Source organism: Bombina bombina, chromosome 4 (assembly GCF_027579735.1).
Source record: "Bombina bombina isolate aBomBom1 chromosome 4, aBomBom1.pri, whole genome shotgun sequence".
Lineage (NCBI taxonomy): Eukaryota > Metazoa > Chordata > Amphibia > Anura > Bombinatoridae > Bombina > Bombina bombina.
The window spans coordinates 710,462,193-710,482,694 of NC_069502.1; the positions used below are offsets into that span (position 1 = coordinate 710,462,193).

The 20,502-nt window shown below is 38.2% G+C and overlaps 1 protein-coding gene across 1 annotated transcript in view; it reads left to right on the top strand.

Annotated features, from left to right (window-relative positions):
• SLC2A12 (solute carrier family 2 member 12) overlaps positions 1-20,502 on the top strand; it is a 137,939-nt gene that overhangs the window by 57,658 nt on the left and 59,779 nt on the right. Inside the window, exon 2 of the mRNA XM_053710905.1 lies at positions 19,360-20,502. This exon is cut by the window's right edge and continues 183 nt beyond it. Coding sequence (XP_053566880.1) covers positions 19,360-20,502 — 1,143 coding nt within the window. The remainder of the gene's footprint in view (positions 1-19,359) is intronic.

A 20,502-nucleotide genomic window follows, 5' to 3' on the forward strand; every position in this document is an offset into this window, starting at 1 on the left:
TCATATCCTGTTTTCTTGAATAACAAAATGTTTGTTAAATAGGAGAAACAATTAAAACTACTGCTATACTGATAGGATGGAAAATTATAAGAAATAGATGGATATAACATAAGCCTCCTTCTTTAAGACAATTTGTACAAGCAAAACCAACACAAATTGTGGATAAATGGAAAGAACAGAATTATGAATTACCACAATGTAAAAAAAAAAGCAAATATAAAAAGGGAACGAGGAGGAGAGGATAGGATAAGGGGAATATTTTTTTTAAATATTATTTCATTTGTTTTTTTGTTTATAACAGCGTGCAGTTATGATGTAAGCAGGCAGTTATCCAATAAAAACAGTAAAAGCAGAAATTGATGTTTTCATCAGCCTCTCAGTGGAAGGGTGTGATATTTTCTATCCGTTCTTGGTCCTCAGTGTGGGGGGGGGGGGGGGGGGGCTGGAAGTGGAAAGGAAAGTTTTATGGTTTTGCCTTAGCTTCTCAGTCTCAGATTTGTTTTTGATCATTAAGCAACCATTTGATTCCTTGTGTTTCTCTAAGAGCTGCAGAGCTTTTTGGAGTGAGACATATCACCTTGGTTTCCTGCTTTAGAGAATATAATATACCAGCGCCTGCTTACGGTGTGTCTGGGTGGGTTTCTTCAACTTCTTTTAACACAAAGAGGAAATAAAGACTTTTATTTAAAGGGACATGAAGCCCAAAATGTTTATTTCATGATTCAGATAGAGAAGCAGCAGATGATGGTCAACAGTATTAAACGCTGCAGAGAGATCTACAAGGATTCGCATGGAGTAGTGACATTTAAACTTGGCAGTAAGCAGGTCATTTGTCACCTTGGTGATAGCAGTTTTGGTAGAGTGTTGGTGCAAAAGCCAGATGGCAACTGGTCAAGAAGATGCTTAGATGAGTGAAAACGTGATAAGCATTTATACATGATCCACTCGAGAAGTTTAGAGGCGAGGGGAAAAAGAGAGATTGGGCAATAGTTGCAAGGGGATGTTGGAACGAGTGATGATTTTTAAAGAATAGGTTTAATTATAGAATGTTTAATGGATGATGGAAATGTAGATTTAAGGGAGTGGTAGAATATGTGTGTGAGGATGGCAGAGGCCAGAATGGAATTATAGCAGAGAGATTATTATTATTATCGGTTAATTGTGGAGCGCCAACAGATTCCGCATCGCTATAGCGATAGATTCCTCAGGGTAGGAAAGGGAAGAGATTGCAGAAAGAAGGGGTTTTAGAGTGTCAGAGAGTAGTTCTGTATCTATGGTATGTAAATTGCTATGGCGTCTATTTGAAGGGTTAGATAGTGGGTGTTACGCATTCAGTGTAGTGATGATGCATTTCAAGAGAAAGTAGTCAGAGCGTGGCATTGTGGAGTTACTAAACTGAGAAACAGAACAATTGTGGCTGAAAATTAGGAGCACTAGGGTTATCAATGGGAATATTTAAAGTCCCCAAGAATTAGAGAAGATGAGTCACAGAAGAGGAATTGGTCTAGGAAAAAAGTAGCTGACCAAGGGGGGGCGATAAATGACAGCAACTCAAACACAAGAGAATGTGAGGGATGGGGGGTATGTATTGAAAAGCACAGCTTAGAGAGAGTAGGATGCCTCCTTGTTTGTTTCAATGTCTGGGTGTATGGTTGAGGTGTCACCCCAATAAGAAAAAGCAGCTGGGGATTCTGGGTCTGAAGGAGAGAGGCAGGTTTCAGTTAGGACCAAGAGGAGTAGACGATGGGAGTTATGGATAGATTTAAGTTTGTTGCATACAGAGTGATAATAAAATCTCAAGGTGTTTACTGTCCCTTTAAGACGTGAATTGCTTATTAGTTAGCTGTAACCAGATCAAATTCCCTTTACCTTTAATTGAATGTATTGCTGATCTCAGACTATTCATGATTACTGATTACACTAGACAGCACTTTTTGCTGTTAGTGTTTGGCTAGGTCTTTATACTGACAAATCATATAAGTTTATTTTAGGGATTAACACTGCAAACAGCGCCAAGTTGTCAAGGACTCAAAAGACACGAGCTGATAAGGTAAAAGTGACAAACAATTCACTCTCTGTCTGTAATGCAGATCTTTAGCCAATCAAGCACACTCTTTAAAGGGCCACTGTACTACTATAACATTTGTTTCCCCTTAATGTGTTCCAAATGACTAGTTATACCTACTGCGGAGTATTATATTTACGGGAATTGTTCCTTCTTATTTATTTCTGTATTTAAAATAACAATTTTTTCTAATTAAAACCCTCATCTAGGACATGCCCGTAACAATGGGCTAAGTTTGCACGTATTTATGTTACATATTATAGTGCTAATTATGGCTGGGAGGTTAAATAAACACAAGCAGTTATTTCTCATACAAAATCTCTCTCCCCCTTATACAACCTCTTGGGAGATTAATCAGTGTTATTGTCTACTTCTATTTACATAGCTTTTTTTACAGAGGAAATATTTGTTAGTGATATTTTCACTGTAGGTGGGGATACAACAGGCAAAAATAGCTATTTCAAGTAACCAATAATGTTAAAGGATATGTTTGCAAACAAATACATTCCAACAGGTATTTACTTATTTATTTTTACGTATGCAAATAAGTGCTGTATTACAAAATCTATATGAAAACGGTCACTTTATTAATGATTTACAAACCTATTTTAAAACCCTGGTGAATACCTTTATTTTATAGCTATAATTAAATGTGCCCACTGCACTAAGCAATCAAATAGCTGGTATAGTTAATCACAATACCATTACCTTTATATATGCTATAATATTTGCAAACAGAATGCTGGGTAATCAAATATTCCCCTTCTCTGCATCCAGGCTCAATTGTGACAAGATGAGATGGAAAAGATGCAAATTGTAAATATTATGTTTTTATGCACTTTTCGTACACTGGGGTATATTTATTAATATACGAGCAGACCTGATACGATGTAGCGTATCATGTCCGCTGCATATCGATAAATGCCGACAGCATACGCTGTCGGCATTTATCATTGCCCCAGCACTTCTTGTGAACTGCTTGTGCAATGCCGCTAGCAGGGGGTGTCAATCAACCCGATCGTGGGCTCGATCACATATGCGGCGTCACCCGCAAAATCCTCTGCCGCCTGTTTTTACTCGATTTTGGTATTACATATACTGCATAGCATACAAGTTACGTGCATATAATTTACCCGTCGGCCGTATTTTTTTCTCCCATAAATTAACATAGAACAGTCGCGCAATTTGGTATCCAATATACAGCGTAAGGACTTATGCGAGCAGAATTCAGAAAATCTTCTCCATCCTCATCTCGCCACATATTGCAGGCACAGCAACCCTTGCACTGGCTAAAAAAGCAACGTAACTCCCTGGAAGCCTTAACAAACACATACATTTAATCAGCATCTCAAATAGTTAAAGGGACAGTATACTATGATATCGTTTTTTTAAGGTTTATTTGTGTATTTGAAATAGCTGATTTTGTTGTTTGAAGCCACAACCTAATCAAATGGATTGAGCTTGTAGGTATAATCAGATCTCATTACTTTATCACATTGTGTACATAGACTTGCTTATTTACTTTGTTTATATATATTTGTTCTTAAAACAATCACCAATACTTGGAGGAGAGAACATTGGGAAATCATAATTGTATTACCTTTATCTCTTTAGAACCCACTGGAGTGTAATTTAGTCTAATGTTAACACAGCTTGGCATTGATGCCAAAATATATGAAGGGACAGTCAAGTCCAAAGAAAACCTTATTGTTTCAAATAGGGCATGTCATTTCAAGCAACTTTCAAATGTTATTCTAACACCAATTTTGCTTTATTCTCTTGGTATTCTTAGTTGAAAGCTAAACCTAGGATGGCTCATATGATAATTTATAAGACCTTGAAGGCCGCCTATTTGCAATTGTGTCAATCCAATAACAAACAACACAACCTCTCACCTGCAGCCCTAAAACACCTGATAATGCACACCCTATTAGTAACATCACTATTATATATACCCATGTGTCAATTTAGATTGGATGTGAAATACATTGATTTAAATCTTAGAAGTGAATATTACTATATGTACCCTTCATAAACAACCATGTGGATGTGAGTTATAGTACAAGAATATGTCATAAACATGATAATATTACCTGTTTTTATTGCCATTTACACACAGGTCATATTATATCGTTTAACAATATTAGTGTAATAAAACACACTTCACATGGATGTGTATGACAAGTACATGGTAAATGACAGAGGACAAGGTTTATGGTGAACTATAATAATATTTATTTATTTTTTGGCTTCTTAGATGAGGGAGCTGAGGTGACTGTAGTGGATTTCCTTGTTCTCCTGGTTTTAGAAGATTCTGGTGTTTCTGCTTGTCTGCTTGCCACAGATGATAGGCTGGAGGCAGTGTCCTGCTGGTGTGTAAAGTGCTCAACCAACACACCCAAGAGTTGATTTTGTTCTTTCCATCTATTGTCATCTATTTGCATCTGCATATCAGACAGAATTCGCATCATCTGTGACTGGTTCTGAACACTTGCACTTAACGATGCTGCCATGTCCCTCTGCAGCTCTATGGCTCTTGGCTCCTGATAAACCTTTCTTGGTTCCTGATTAACTTTTCTTGGTTCCTGAAGAACCTCTCTTGGCCTCTTTGTATGCTCTCAGTGCTTGTGCTTGTTATGAGCTTCCTCTGGAGTGCAATGTATTCCTCACCCAGGGGGGAATACAATGCATCCACAGGCTCTTGAGCAGCAGGGCTTCTAGTTGCTTGTGGGGCAGGGTCACCTGCATCTGCTGGTTCTTGTGGGGCAGGGTCACCTGCATCTGATGGTTCTTGTGGAGCCGGGTCACCTGCATCTGATGGTTCTTGTGGGGCAGGGTCACTGGCATCTGATGGTTCTTGTGGGGCAAGTTCAGCTGCATCTGATGGTGCTTGAGGTGCAGCTGTAGTTTCTGCTATATTTCCATCTGCAAATGGTGGAGGTTGTCCAAGTGATGAGGATGGTGGAGCTCATCCAAGTGATTAGGATGGTGGACCTCGTCCAAGTGATGAGGATGGTGGAGCTCGTCCAAGTGATGAGAATGGTGGACCTCGTCCAAGTGATAAGGATGGTGGACCTCGTCCAAGTGATGAGGATGGTGGAGCTCTCATGGTTGATTGATAGTCCCACTGATGACCAGTGTGTGACCACTCAGCCTGTCCAATTGGCACTTCTTGTGACATAGTCTGTGGGTAAAATCCATGACTGCCATGAGAATGTGTTGTGGGGGGGTAAATACATGGACCCTTTGTGGCTGTCTTGGCTCCCCCTCAAAGCCAAAGGAAGGATATTCCTCTGGCCAGGAATCTTGCCAGAGGTCATATGGCAATGGTGGTGGCATTACTCCCAGGTCCTCAACTGAAGCCATCCAACCATGCTCATGCCTGGAAGCATACTGTTCTTGTGATTGCCTGAAGACTAGTGGTGGTGGTGGTGGCATGGATGTTTGTATCCTCGTGACAGAAGGTTCTGTGGAGGAGTCAAAGGGTGAGAGGGATTAGTACAGTAAGATATATGTCCATGTGGGCATACAATGTACATTGATACATGCTAGGGCCTATACTGATTCTCATATCAAACTCTATAACATGCATGTGCACATTGTGAGTTGTTCTCTGATTGATTTGAATATGAGCAGTATACAGGGATGTGTTTCATTACAATAGTTATGTGTCCATTCAATGAAAACTCTACATGTGGCTTGTGGCCTGTGTTACTCTGAGACATGTTAGTATTGCACTATTCCACCTCATATCATGAATTGCATTGTGTAAAGTAGCAGTAATGTCAAGCCTAATTGTAGATGTTTTTGTTAGTACACCAAATACCATGCTCCTCATTGTGTACATGAATATGTGATATTAAAGGATTTTATATCTCAAATACATATAATACTGGTGTGTGGGATGTTACTCATCAGCATGATGTGCTGTGGTTGCAGCCCCTGAGTCACGAGCCCCTGGAAGTCCACAAACTACTGTGATACTCAGGGACCTGCATATCATCTCCTGCCAGGTGTTATACTCTATATCCAGGGATGGACCACTGCCTATTCCCTTCTGGTGAATAGCTTCCTGCCCCATCTTTTCTTTGGCCCGCCTCTTGCAGTCATTCCAGCGCTTTTTCAGGCCCTCAACAGTTCTCCTCTGCGGGGCCACACTGTTGACGGCATCCTCTACCGCCAACCATGCCATTTTTCTCTTTTTGGCAATGCCTTTGCCCTTCTTCTGCCCAAAGAGGTCACTGTAATTGTCCATGATGGCCTGGACAAGGGCAACATTTTCAGCAAATGAGAAGTTGGGACATCTCAGCCTCTCATCCTCCATGGACACTTGGCTTCCTCCCTGTGATGTCCCTGGTGTGGGTTCCTCCCTATCCTCTCCCTCCTCCCCCCTTCTGTCCCCATGTGCACACTCTGTCCCTCTACTAGATGTACCTGCTCTCTGGGGCTCTCGGGCATCTCCCCTCCCATCATCCCTTCTGGCTTTCCCTCTCCCCACTCCACTTACTCCCTGACGGGGGGCCCACTGCTCCTCCTGTCCTCTCCTATACTCCTCTCCCTGCCACTCCTCTCCCCTCCTACCCTCTCCCCTCCTACCCTCCTCCCTATCTCTAAAGAAGATCAGTAAAAAACTGATATTGTAGTACACCTATATAGCACTCACATTCCTGCTAGTTAAATTGATGAGATAGATAGTTTCAGACTATCGGATGGAGTACAGAACATTTACAAATAAAATTTAACTTTTAATAGAAATGTTAAAATAATGTATTTACACAAGGACACACATTTAAAATTAACGTCAGTATCATATCAGTACAAGAGATTAGTGAAATGCCTCATGTAGATAGAGGATGAGAAAGATTCTCAAAGTGGGAATAGTGGGGTTAGTATCTGCCTATTCCATAGGTTATTATAATGGCTTGCTAGATGATACCGAAAATGCCCTCAAACTAGAGCAACAGGATTAAATCAGCTGATGAAATACAGTCTATATTGCTAGTACTTTAGTACAAATCAGCAAGATTGCTTAAATCTTAGTGTAGTGTTAGGATAACGGAACAGTCAAGTTATGCACTTCGGTTTTCCAGCTTTTACCGCTGTAAGCTAATGTAAGATCAAATGAATTATGTCTTGAAGGTTATAAATTATTATTATTGTTTTCCTATATCTGCTGTAGCTTAGGCTTATAGATAGGTATAGGGTAACTGACTTTCTAAACTGTTGGTTTGAGTCAGCTGCTATAATCTCTACTCCCTGAATAGAGGGATATCAGTCTTCACCTTTAGTGACTAATGTATACACTGAGATCGTATGTAGAGTAGTTAGAGATTGCCACCCTGTACCTTTAATAGAGTGTAAAAGTTGAGATTATCAAATAGCAGATGTTAATGGGTTGACTACCTAAACCACCACAAATATATATGGTTTTCTGTTCCTGCGTGTTACCGGCTTATACCACGTACTGTAAATGAATACAGCAATTCCCCCTTATTCATATATTTAATAATAGAGTTGCTTTTATTAGTGATTTCTAAGTGCATAAGGTTAATGTCACTGATTACCGGCCTATACCGCAGTCTATATCACTGCTTGTAAGAATCAGCAATATTACTTATTATCTTAAGTTGTTGTGTTACCACTCAATACCATTGTTAATATAAAGCTAAATTATAGCGTATTAACCGATATTGGTCTGTCACTCTAACTGGATGAGTGGAATAAACATCAGTAAGTTACCGGCCTATACTGCTGCCTGTGTCACTGCTTATACAATTCAACTCTATTACTGTGTATCTTATACACTTAAGTTGCTATTCAGGTACCACTATTAGTGTAGCGCAACTATAAATATCGCACATTTAACTGGTATTAGGTTCCCAGCTTGTACAAACTGGTTACTTAATTTGTTGCAATAGTATCGTATTCTTAGAGAAAAATTAAAAAACAAACAAAAAAAAACGATTTATTATCGTCCTATATCTTTTAATGTAACATATTCAAGATATTCCTGCTTATACATTTGGAATCTCCTACATATAGTTATATCAATGTAAATATTTAGAGAAATGTGCTTACACGATGCCTGTCAATACCCTTGATTGATTGCTGCAATTGTACTCTGGATATTAGGGATACCGGCCTATACCACTACTAATATATATATATACGTGTAGTTATAGCGTGTCTGTTGCTCTGAGGTTAACGGTCTAAAACCGTGTGGATCTACTAGTGCTGCAATTGCAGCGTATCATTACACACTAAGATGCGGATTAATACTGTTTGTTGCTTATATCTTTTGCTGTTGCTCCATATCTTTGGGCATAAAATTACCGGCCTATACCATTGATACCACTTAAGTACTAAAAGCCCAACGTAATACCTCTATTAACTCAGTTTTTTACTGATCTCCTTTAGTCCTTTAGTTACTAATATCAGTTTTTTTACTGATCTCCTTTAGTCGTCATTCCAGTACACAGCACCTCTTTTTCTTATCATAAAAGCTCAACGTGTTCACTAAGCTGATCTATTATATAGAAATTAAATGCCTGCATTGACACATTAGTAGTGCATTAGTACCAATTTTTTTGTTCCTGCTCCCTACCTCTCCCTGCCATCCTCACACTAAATCACACTACACACACTCACTCCCAGTTCAATCACACACAATCACAACCAAACACTCAGCCTATCACACTGTAAAAATAAAATAAAATATGTGTGAGATGTTAGAAAAAAAGTGTGGTGTATTTGTATATGTATGTATGTATGCAAATCTGTGCAATATGTAAGAATATTTGTAAGTGTACAAGCTTACTCAACAACAATGAGACCTAACTAACTCCTCTGTTTGCACCTATCTCTCTACTATGACTAATCCTCCACTCCAGTGTAGTGTGTTGTAGCTGAATGAACATTGCAATCCAAACACACTGAAGAAAATGGCGGCTGCGCATGGGTTTATATATGAATTTTGAATAGCGTAATTGTGTGTCACATTCTTATTTGAAATCGGTTTCATTTTTATGAGTGTTAGCCTAATTTGCATAAAACTACTCTTTATTGACACTTTCCGTGGACACAATACTGGCGTAAGTTACTTGTGACGACTAAAATGTGTATTTGCGCACATTTCAGATGACCGCTAGTTTGTCCTACTTACGCCAGTCTAGCATCTAACGGCGCCCTATATGTAATACCCCGATGTGCGAGGTGAAATTACGGCCGTCGCGGGTTTCAACGCTTGCGCCGAAGCCTGCGCCGTATATGTAATCGTGCCCCGCATTCGATCGGGTTGATTTCTGTCCGCGGCCTCAGAGCAGGTGGACAAGTTATGGACCGCTGCTTCATAACATCTGTTATGAGCTTGATAAATCGGCCCCACAGTATCCATTTGAATTATATCTGTTTCTGTGATTTTTCAATCAGGGTTTATGAATACATTTATCATAAATAGAAATCAGAGAAGAATTAGTCCAAAAAGTTAGGTGTCAGAAATAGGTGACAAGGACAGCAAAAGATGTCATAATTTGCTAAATACTGAACATGCACATATCTGGAGCACTATATGGCAGCAGTTTTTACAAGAATGTGTTTAACATTGTTATACATTGTGCTGACGCACTGCTGCGATTTAGTGTTCAAAAGCATTCCTGCAAAACTGCTGACTTCAGACACCTTCACACTATCTACCTGGGGGTTAGATTATGAGTGGTGCCCTAAATGTAGTGTGCAAGTGATATTGTTTTTTTTCCGGCTTTTTGCGAGCAACACAAATAGCGTGCGTATTATGAGTTGAAAATAAATACCTTCACTCAAGCGCAATCGAATCTAATGCACATCAGGTTAGTGCGACTTCATAGCTCGCATAAAGGGTGGGGGAAGCCAAAAAAGTTGCATAAACACAACATAAATACATGCAAAAGTACAGTTACTCTCATACGAAACACAATTTGATAAAAAAAAATATTTAGTTAAAAAAGTTGTAAGGGCTCAAAGATTAATACGAGCGCAACCTGACATGTGCAAAAAGCCTGCATATAGAAAAGTTAACGTGCGAGCAGGAGCGCTAAATAGCAATCTACTCGGAATCAAGCCCTGTTCTCTTCAACAAATAATAAAATGAAAACTCAGTTTCACAAACAAATATTTTATAACTCAACTATTTGTTTATATTTGATTGTTTCTAAAACGTAGCTGTTTTTTAATCCTAGACTACATTGAGGGGATTTATTTGGTGTTTGATCTGTACTGTCTGGAAGCATTATGTAAATAGGCGTTTGGCGCTTGATATGCACAGCTTGGCATTCTGCACACAGATTGGATAGTATGTTCTAATTTTTTTCTATATCTTAGTTTTGATCACAATATGTTTATTTGATGAAACTGTTCACCCCCAAAACATCACATTTTCTGTATGTGTATATAATTCTAATGGATAGAAATGTCACATTTTAAATCTAATTAGGTGCATTTCAGTTTTAAATAGAAGCATTTTTGCAATATACTTCCTTTAGGAAAAATGCATATAGGAAAGTGGCATACACACATATGCTATATGTGACTTGAAGAACAGGATTCAAACATGGTGTTTGAATGGCATGGTGTCTGGTCAGAGAGCTGGCAGTAGTGTGTATTGCATAATAGAAGACATAATTTGTATTCTTGTGAGCTGCTGGTGCAATGCTAAATACAGCGAGCGTATTGCTTGCCGTATTCAGCGAGGTCTGTCGGACCTAATCCGCACTGTCGGATCAGGTCCAGCAGACCTTGATAAATTGGGGCCTGAGTATTTATTATACAGGTGGCCCTCGGTTTACAACGGTTCAATTTACACCGTTTCAGAATAACAACCTTTTTTTTCCAGTCATGTGACTGCTATTGAAAAGCATTGAGAAGCAGTGCATTGATTAAAATAACCAGTAGGTGGAGCTGTCCGCTTGTGTTGCAGCAAAGCCAAGCAAGCTGAAATTAATCAGTTTAACCAGACATGAGCTATCGAGCAGATTTCAAAGGAACAAGATCTTCCTGTCTATAAATCAGTCTAGATTGGAATGCATAGAAAGAACTGTTTGCAGAAGAATGCAAGTGAAGTCTGTGTTGTGTGATTATTTTATCAGGTTTATAATGCTGTTTAGCATTTAAAGTCTTCATTTCAAAGCTTTAAAAATAATGTATTAGGTGTTACTTATGACAATTTTGAGAGGGGTCTGGAATCTAACTCCCTCACTTCCCTTTGACTTACATTATAAACTGGGTTTCAATTTACAACAGTTTTGATTTACAACCATTCCTTCTGGAACCTAACCCCGGCGTAAACTGAGGGCTACCTGTATAGTATTTTCAAAAATCATTGGGGGTGGTATTTTTGGGTTATATATATATATCATCAGTAAGGAACATTCTAAAACTGTAGCCTTGACCAAACTGGTCTGAGACATTGAGGCCCATTTATCAAGCTCCGAACGGAGCTTGAGGGTCCGTGTTTCTGGCGAGTCTTCAGAATCGCCAGAAATGCAAGTTATGGAGCAGCGGTCTGAAGACCGCTGCTCCATAACCCTGTCCACCTGCTCTGAGCAAGCGGACAAAGATCGCCACAATTCAACCCGATCGAGTACGATCGGGTTGATTGACACCCCCTGCTGGCGGCCGATTGGTCGCGAATCTGCAGGGGGCGGCGTTGCACCAGAAGCTCACAAGAGCTGCTGGTGGAATGCTGAATACGGAGAGCGTATTGCTCTCCACATTCAGCGATGTCTGTCGGACCTGATCAGCACTGTCGGATCAGGTCCGACATACATTTGATAAATAGACCACATTATCAAAAGGGATATTAGCAATTGATTTGTGTACTCTTCACATTACTAAGTAATGTTGCTGATAAAGTGTAGTTATTGATCACAGAAGAAGCAGATTGACCTACAAAAAGGGCACAGACAGATAATTATGTCAATACACCTCTTATCACTATTGTCAAACACTGTTGAAAGATATAATCTAACAGTACATGGTGTAGTAGTAGACCAATAATAATTACAGATTATTTGCTAGAAAAGAGTATGAAAGATAAGGTTAAAGGACCAGTCAACAGAGTAGATTTGCATAATCAACAAATGCAAGATAACAAGACAATGCAATAGCAGTTAGTCTGAACTTCAAATGTGAGTAGATTTTTTTTTTCTGACAATTTTAAGTTATGTCTATTTCCATTCCCCCTGTACCATGTGACAGCCATCATCCAATCACAAATGCATACACGTACCATGTGACAGCCATCAGCCAATCACAAATGCATACACGCTTATTCTGTGAATTCTTGCACATGCTCAGTAGGAGCTGGTGACTCAAAAAGTTTAAATATAAAAATACATTTTGTTAATGGAAGTAAATTGGAAAGTTGTTTAAAATTGCATGCTCTATCTGAATCAGGAAATTTTAATTTTGACTTGAGTGTCCCTTTAACTGACTGTTTTGACTGACTATAGTAATTAAGATGTTTATTGCTTGAACATTTTTAATTTTCCTATATTGTTTTTTGAGTGATTACCTCTATGTATTGGTATTGCGAAACCACAATTTTTTATTTTTTATTTTACTTGATTGAACTGCGGCCATCTTTGTGTCATGGTGCCTGACACATTTTGGTTATATAGATGTTTACGGAAACCTCAATATCTCAGGATGACCTAGATCCTTGAAACAAAAACTGATGTCTAGAGCACATTACACGGTACATATACATTTATACATTTTTTGAACATTCTTGTTCCATAGACTTAAAACTTAAAGGGACATTAAACCCGATTTTTTTCTTTTATAATTTAGAAAGAGCATGCAAATTTAACAACTTTCTAGTTTACTTCTATTATCTAATTTGCTTCATTCTCGCGATATCCTTTACTGAAAAGCATATCTAGATAGGCTCATTTATGCTGATTCGTGGCTGTACATAGATGCCTCGTGTGATTGGCTCACCCATGTGCATTGCTATTTCTTCAACAAAGGATATCAAAGAATTAAGAAAATTAAATAATAGAAGTAAATTGGAATGTTATTTAAAACTGTATTCTCTATCTGAATCATGATAGAAAAATTTTGGGTTTAGTGTCCCTTTAAGTCCTAATGTAATGGTTAAGATCACTTTTTATTATGGGGATGAGAAAGTAAAACAATTTATCATTTCCCTTCACTTTTGGGTTAATTATTACCTCTATGATGGCATTTTACTGAAAAAATTAGTTTAAGATTCCACAGGTTACAGATTTAGGGCTAGTAGAAATCTGAGGAAAAGCCTATTTTAAACATGCGTTTTGCAAAATGAACAGATGTAATATAAGCATAATAAATAATTAAAATGAAAAGTATTTTATAGTAATTATGTTAATGATTGTCAATTAGATCTAAATTACCATGTTGGTAAAGGCACAAAAATGACATTATGACATTAGGGCAGGAAGACTTATCTCTGCTTGTCTGGACATGCCCAAATCTACAAGTGTGTGGGCAAAGATTGGCGTGTTGGCGTTGCATGTGAGTTAGATGCTAGTAGCGGAAGTGTGATAGTTTCAAGTGATGCAAGAATATATTTTATCTAAATATGGAAATACAGTATTCAATTGAGTGTTTTACAAATGGACAGTGTCACAAACACAGCTTTGGTGTTGTTTCTCCTGTGATAAAAGCAGTGACCACAGTTTAGAAGAAAAGTAGTTACTGTGTTCAAGAGTGAGTAGGATGTGATGTTACATCAGTCTGTAAGTACCATGAAACAAATTTCCATTGAAATATCATCACCCCCTTTTTGTAACAGTTATTGTAATCAATTGGAATATCACAAAAAAAATTATATTCGATTAGAGCACAAAGAAAAATAACTATCCTCTAAAACTTGTCCCTAGTAGGTCACTGTGTCGCACCTGCTACAAACAAATAATTGTTATTGAAAATACACTTGTATGGAGCAGAGAGAGGACTATGTATTACTCAAAGATTTTCTTGAGAAGGTTAACTCAGCTTGTGCTGCTCTTAATGGATCCCCTGCATCCAATATAAGGAAGATACCTTCTAAATCTATGGAACAAGAATGTGCAAAATGTTTATATGTGTACATGTACCTTGTAATGTAATCTAGACATCAGTTTTTGTTCCAAGGAGTTAGGAGCATCCTCAGCTGAGATATTAAGGTGTCCGTAAACCTCTGTATAACAAAACTTTCTCATGCACCATGACACAAAGATGGACACCGTGGTTAAACCAAATAAAATAAAATTTAAAAACTAGTTGTTTTGCAATACATATACATAGAGGTAAATACTCAAAACAAATATTAGGAGAGTTAAAAATGGTCAGCCACTTGAGATGGATTGGCTCTAGGATTATACAGGGGGCACAAAAATGATGCCAAGACAAGGCTAAACAAGACAGAATAATTAGTGGGTACTGCTCTTACAGGACCAGTTAATACAGTAGATTGGCATAATCATCAAATGCATTATAAAAAGACAATGCAATAGCACTTCTGAACTTCAAATGAGTAGTAGATACTTAAAAAATTAGATATAAAATTGGATACTCTATCTGAATCATGAAAGTTTAATTTTGACTTGAGACTCCCTTTAAGGAGAACCCAATTTTGCAGTACATTGTCTCTTTAAAGGGGCATTGTACACTATATTTTTCTTTGCATAAATGTTTTGTAGATGATCTATTTATATAGCCAATGTGGGAATGTTTTTGTAAAAATGTACAGATTTGCTTATTTTTTAATAAAATTGTTCTGATTTTCAGACTCCTAACCAGACTCCTAACCAAGCCCCAACGTTTTAGATGTATACTGATGTCTGCAGATTCCTGTGGCTCCTGTTTGTATACTCTGTCTTTTCATATGCAGGGGAGGGGGGAGTGTCTGCTGTTTCTGTTTTCCCCACCGCTTTCACTGGGTCTCTCAGCCTAACCTCATCAACAGTACTAAACTGGGAGCTTCTAAGTACATTTTTAACGGTTTTATAATGGATTTTTGTATCAGTATCTGTGCATATTCTTCTTTATAGTAGTATCTATTACATGCTGTTATATGAAAATTGGTGTATACGGCTCCTTTAAGACAGAAAATGACAGTTATTTGGAAGGAGATCAGAATATTGAGGTCTGACTGCATTTTACTTTCTCCCTCCCAATAAAAAAATGCCAAAATGCATTGCTGACTACAAAGTAATAGCATGGATATAGTATTGGCTAAATTCAAGCTGACAATGTGAATGATATAGAAAATAGGGGATAAAATGCTTGTAGTGAAAGAGTTTTGGGGATAGGCTGTTTCAATCAAATATACAGACTTTAAAATTAACCATGAAAAGTATGAAAATTAGGATGCACAATTCACAAAACAAGGTGGAATATTGACATAATAGACTTGAGTAGTGCTTTGTATTCCCAGTAGTAATTCTGCATTTTTATGTTGAGCATATGATATATAGATGGTCATTTATTATGGTCAGCATATTTTTTTCAATATATCATTTATTTGTTTTATATGACTTATTGTAATGTATGCCTCACTTGTACATACTTAAAAGCAGGGAACGCCCTTTTGTGAGACACCCTTTTCTCAAAGTAAAAACTGCCTTTATAGAATTAGCACTGGGGCTTTATAGTACTGGTGAGATTTCTTATAGAATCTCACGATCCCAGAGAGCCTTAAATAATCAGGCCCCTTTTCTTTCTAGTAATATGCTCTCTTAATTGCACATGAACCCCAAATGTTTTATTTCATGATTCGGACAGAACATACAATTTTAAACAACTTTGCAATTTACTTCTATTTTCTAATTCACTTAATTCACTTAGCACCCTTTGTTGAAGAAATAGCAATGCAATGCACATGGGTGAGCCAATAACTTGAGGCATATAAATGCATCCACCAATCAGCAGCTCCCAAGCCTAGTAGTTATACTTTTCAACAAAGGATATCAAGAGAAACAAATTATATCATAGAAGTAAATTGGAAAGTTGTTTAAAATTGCACGCTCTATCTGAATTTTGAAAGAAAAAAAAAATTGGGTTTACTGTTCCTTTAAATCAATTTTGCATCAACAGTTGCGATGGGAGAAGCAAGGGTCCTATTGTTCCTTTATGTTCTGAGAATGTGAGTTAAAAATGAATAAGACTATAATACTGTAGCTGACTGTAACAATTACATGAGAAAGTGTATGCTTCATTATTACACAAACCTGCAGTCTTTGGTCTGCCAGATAATACGGCCAAAGGGTATTTTAACAGAGCAGGTGATAAACAAAATAACATAACGCAAACCTCTTTAAACTAACCAGAAACACTATGGGGTCCATCACAATCCTTTAGTAAAACGGATCTAATAGTTTTCAAAAGAAATTCACTAGTAAAGTATATGGAGATTTTTGTAGATAAATCATTTGATGCATTTTTTAAAAGAATTGTGATCAACCCCTTTGTTTGAAAGAAGTCAGTAAACAAGAACTGTCATAGCTGTCATATGACAGAAGTGCAAGATTTCTCCACCCACCACCTGGTAAAAATGCACCTTAGTTTTATTCCTTTTCAATCTAACCATTGTGGTTTTTATGTTTATCCAGTTTCTTGCTAAGTAATTGTCAATTGTTAACATATTTACATAGCTCAAATGTCTACGTGTCTAGATATGGATTAGTTATTTCCTGTCAAATCATAAGTATTTAATACTTTAATGAAATAGTTGAGTGAGGTACTCATATATATTTATTTTAATCCAACAAAACAAAAAACAAACAGTAATTCAGATAAATTTCAGAATGAGAAAATAATCCCTCTGTTAAAGACAATTCTTCCAATATTTGATTTCATGCATCATATGCTGAGAGTCTTTAAAGAGATGTGAAAGCAAAGCCGGATTGGCTACCAGTACGCTATGGCCCCTATTTATCAAATGTCTTGCGGACCTGATCCGACAGTGCGGATCAAGTCCGCAAGACATCGCTGAATACGGAGAGCAATACATTCTCCATATTCAGCATTGCACCAGCAGCTCACAAGAGCTGCTGGTGCAATGCCGTCCCCTGCAGACTCGCAGCCAATGGGCCGCCAGCAGGGGGTGTCAATCAACCCGATCGTACTCGATCGGGTTGATTACCGGCGATTCCTGTCCGCCTGCTCAGAGCAGTCGGACAGGGTTATGGAGCAGAGGTCTTTAGACCGCTGCTTCATAACTGCTGTTTCTGGCGAGTCTGAAGACTCGCCAGAAACACGGGCCCACAAGCTCCTTTCGGAGCTTGATAGATAGGCCCCTATGAGTTTCCTGGTGGGCCACAGCAGCTAGGGCTGGCTGGCTACAATTTGCTGCTGGTCAGGCAATGCAGCTCTATTACTTCTCTTATTTTTTCCTCATAGTTATTTGTATTTGTTACAAAGTATTTCCTTGTTTGATTTTTATTTCCATGTACCATTCTAGTAGCCCTCCTTTGAATGGTTTCTAGTGTCTAGTTAAGTCACGGTGGGATTAGGGTTGCCAACTCAGCCGTGTTTTCCTGGACACTTATGAGTTACACATGTTGCAGGGAGTGCAGAAGGTAACATGAATTGCACCCCTGGACGGCACACAAATAGTGACACTGGACAGCACTATTCATATTCCTGTCTGCACACCCTGCAGCATGTGTAACTCATAGGTGTCCAGGAAAACATGGCAGAGGAGGCAACCCTAGCTGTGATTCAGAGTGACACACTGCTTTGAGTAAATTAAAAGAGAGAAGCGCTAAACCTGGGAACGAACAATAGCATAATAGCTTGTTCTATGGCTGGTTACCACCCAAGAAGCAGTCTCTTTTTGCTCAACATGGGCCTTTCACAGAGAAGAACTTTCCTGTAGCATATCAGTCTGATCCTGACTTCACAGTACAGTCCAACCCCAAAATACCAGGCAAACCCTCTTTGAACAAGAGAAACGGCAAAAACCCAAACGTACGTTTCGGCCTAGTGTGGACCTCATCGGTGAGGTGCAGCCATATCCCTCTAGGCACACTGAGCAACGGGTCCATGTCTGGATTCCCGCATCACACTTAGGAAAACTTCCTTAAGAGTCATAATTTGCATAAATTAAAAAAGAGAAGCACTCAACCTGGAAATGAGCAATAGCATAATAGCTTGTTCTATGGCTAGTTACCACCCAAGAAGCTGCCTCATTTTGCTCAACATGTGCCTTTCACAGAGAAGAACTTTCCTGTAGCATATCAGACTGATCTTGACTTAACAGTACAGTCCAGCTCCGAAATACCAGGCAATTCCTCTCTACAAATGATGACCCTTAGGGATAGTCATTGCAAACTTTATCTGCCTCTAATTGAAATCAGCAGTAATGACAGATAAGGGGAAAAATAGGTTCCAACATGGTGGTGCCCATTACTTTATAGAAACTCAGAGAAATTGAAAAGTCCACAATTTTCAAAAATAAATTGCAGAAAAGGGGGACAAATTAAGTAATACAAGTATATTGCAATTAAAGTGAATGTCAATTTTGATGCTAAAGTGCATGGTTTTTAAAAATTTGATTCATCAAAATTTACATTTCACTCCTGTTGATAAAAATGTTTTTACCTTTTAAACTTGACAGCTGCTTCAGCTTCCTCCACCCGTCGCAAAGCGTCTTCCTGGGTCTAAAATGAGGAATCCGGCTTCCTCCAATCACGGCGTTGAATCAGACACTGATTCCCCCGGGGGGGAAAGCCGTGATTGGAGGATGACCTATCCATCATTTCTGATGTCAGAAATGGCTTGCAACGACCGGAGGAAGCTTGCGCTGCTGTCAAGATTAAAAGGTACGTTTTTTTCACAACAGGAGTGAAATGTAAATTTTGATTAATTAAAGTGCCCCTGTTTTTAATTGAATTTTTATAAACCGGGCACTTTAGCATCAAAATTGACATTCACTTTAAACATTTTGTATTACAATGTCAAAGTTTTTATTGTGCCTTTAAAATGTGCATTTTGAAAATTTGATTTTTGGTTTCATGCATATGGAGACATGTCCCTGTCCAACAATAAACTTTAAGAGTCTTTATTAGCGTGAATAATAGTGTGTCAGTAGAGCAAAATTATCAGTGTCAGTTGTTTACAAACATGCATTTACTGCTACTTCCGCTATACATTTAAACAGATTTACCACAGTGCTTGTAATTGAAAATCTATTTTAATGTGTTTATTAGTAACACATATGATTTTAAAGAAAACAAATAACTATAATATACGATTTATGTGTTCACTTTCCTTTTTTTCTATTTTTGTCATAGGATGTGGGACGTTCATTGCTCTGTCATCTGTCATTGCCGCCATAAGTGGACTTCTAGTTGGCTATGAACTGGGAATTATCTCAGGAGCTCTCCTTCAGTTACACAGTTTATTAGGACTCAGTTGCCAACAGCAAGAAATTGTGGTGAGCGCACTACTGATTGGAGCATTTGCGGCCTCACTTGTTGGAGGTTTCCTTGTAGACTATTATGGACGAAGGGTTACTATAATTATGACATCCTGCTTAGTTGTAATAGCAAATATACTGTTAATTATAATTGCATCTTTTGGAAGTCTCATCGTTGGACGTATTGCCATTGGGGTTTCCATATCTTTGTCTGCCATTGCAACCTGCGTGTATATTGCTGAGATTGCACCTCAGGATAAAAGGGGCATGTTGGTTTCTCTAAACGAATTAATGATTGTTGTTGGCATTCTGCTGGCCTACATTTCAAATTATGTATTTTCAACTGTTGCCAATGGTTGGCAATATATGTTTGGTCTCATAATTCCCTTAGCTTCCTTGCAGGCTATTGCTATGTATTTCCTTCCACCAAGTCCTCGTTTTTTGATCATGAGAGGTTATGATGAAGCTGCAGGCAATGTCCTTCAAAAACTGAGAGGAAATTCAAACATTAATGAAGAACTCACAGCTATCAGGTCATCCATAAAAGCTGAGTACCAATACACCTTTTTGGACCTGTTTTGTTCCAGAGACAACATGAGGGTTCGTTTGTTCATAGGGCTAACATTAAGCTTTTTTGTACAAATTACAGGACAACCCAACATTTTATTCTATGCATCTACTGTTTTGAAGTCAGTTGGGTTTCAGAGTAATGAAGCTGCTAGCTTAGCTTCCACTGGAATTGGTGTTATCAAAGTTGTCAGTACAATACCAGCAACATTTTTTGTAGATAAAGTTGGAAGCAAAACATTTCTCTGTGTTGGCTCTGCCATCATGGCAGTGTCTTTAATATCAATGGGACTAGTTAGTCTTAAAATTGATGTAAGCTTCAACAACATTTGTAAAGTTCACAACCAATACAACTTATCATTGGAGGATTCTTTGTTTTATGAGTCTGAAGCAATAGCTAAAAACAACAAATCTCTCCAAGAAGATTTCAATGTAATGGCATCAACAAGGG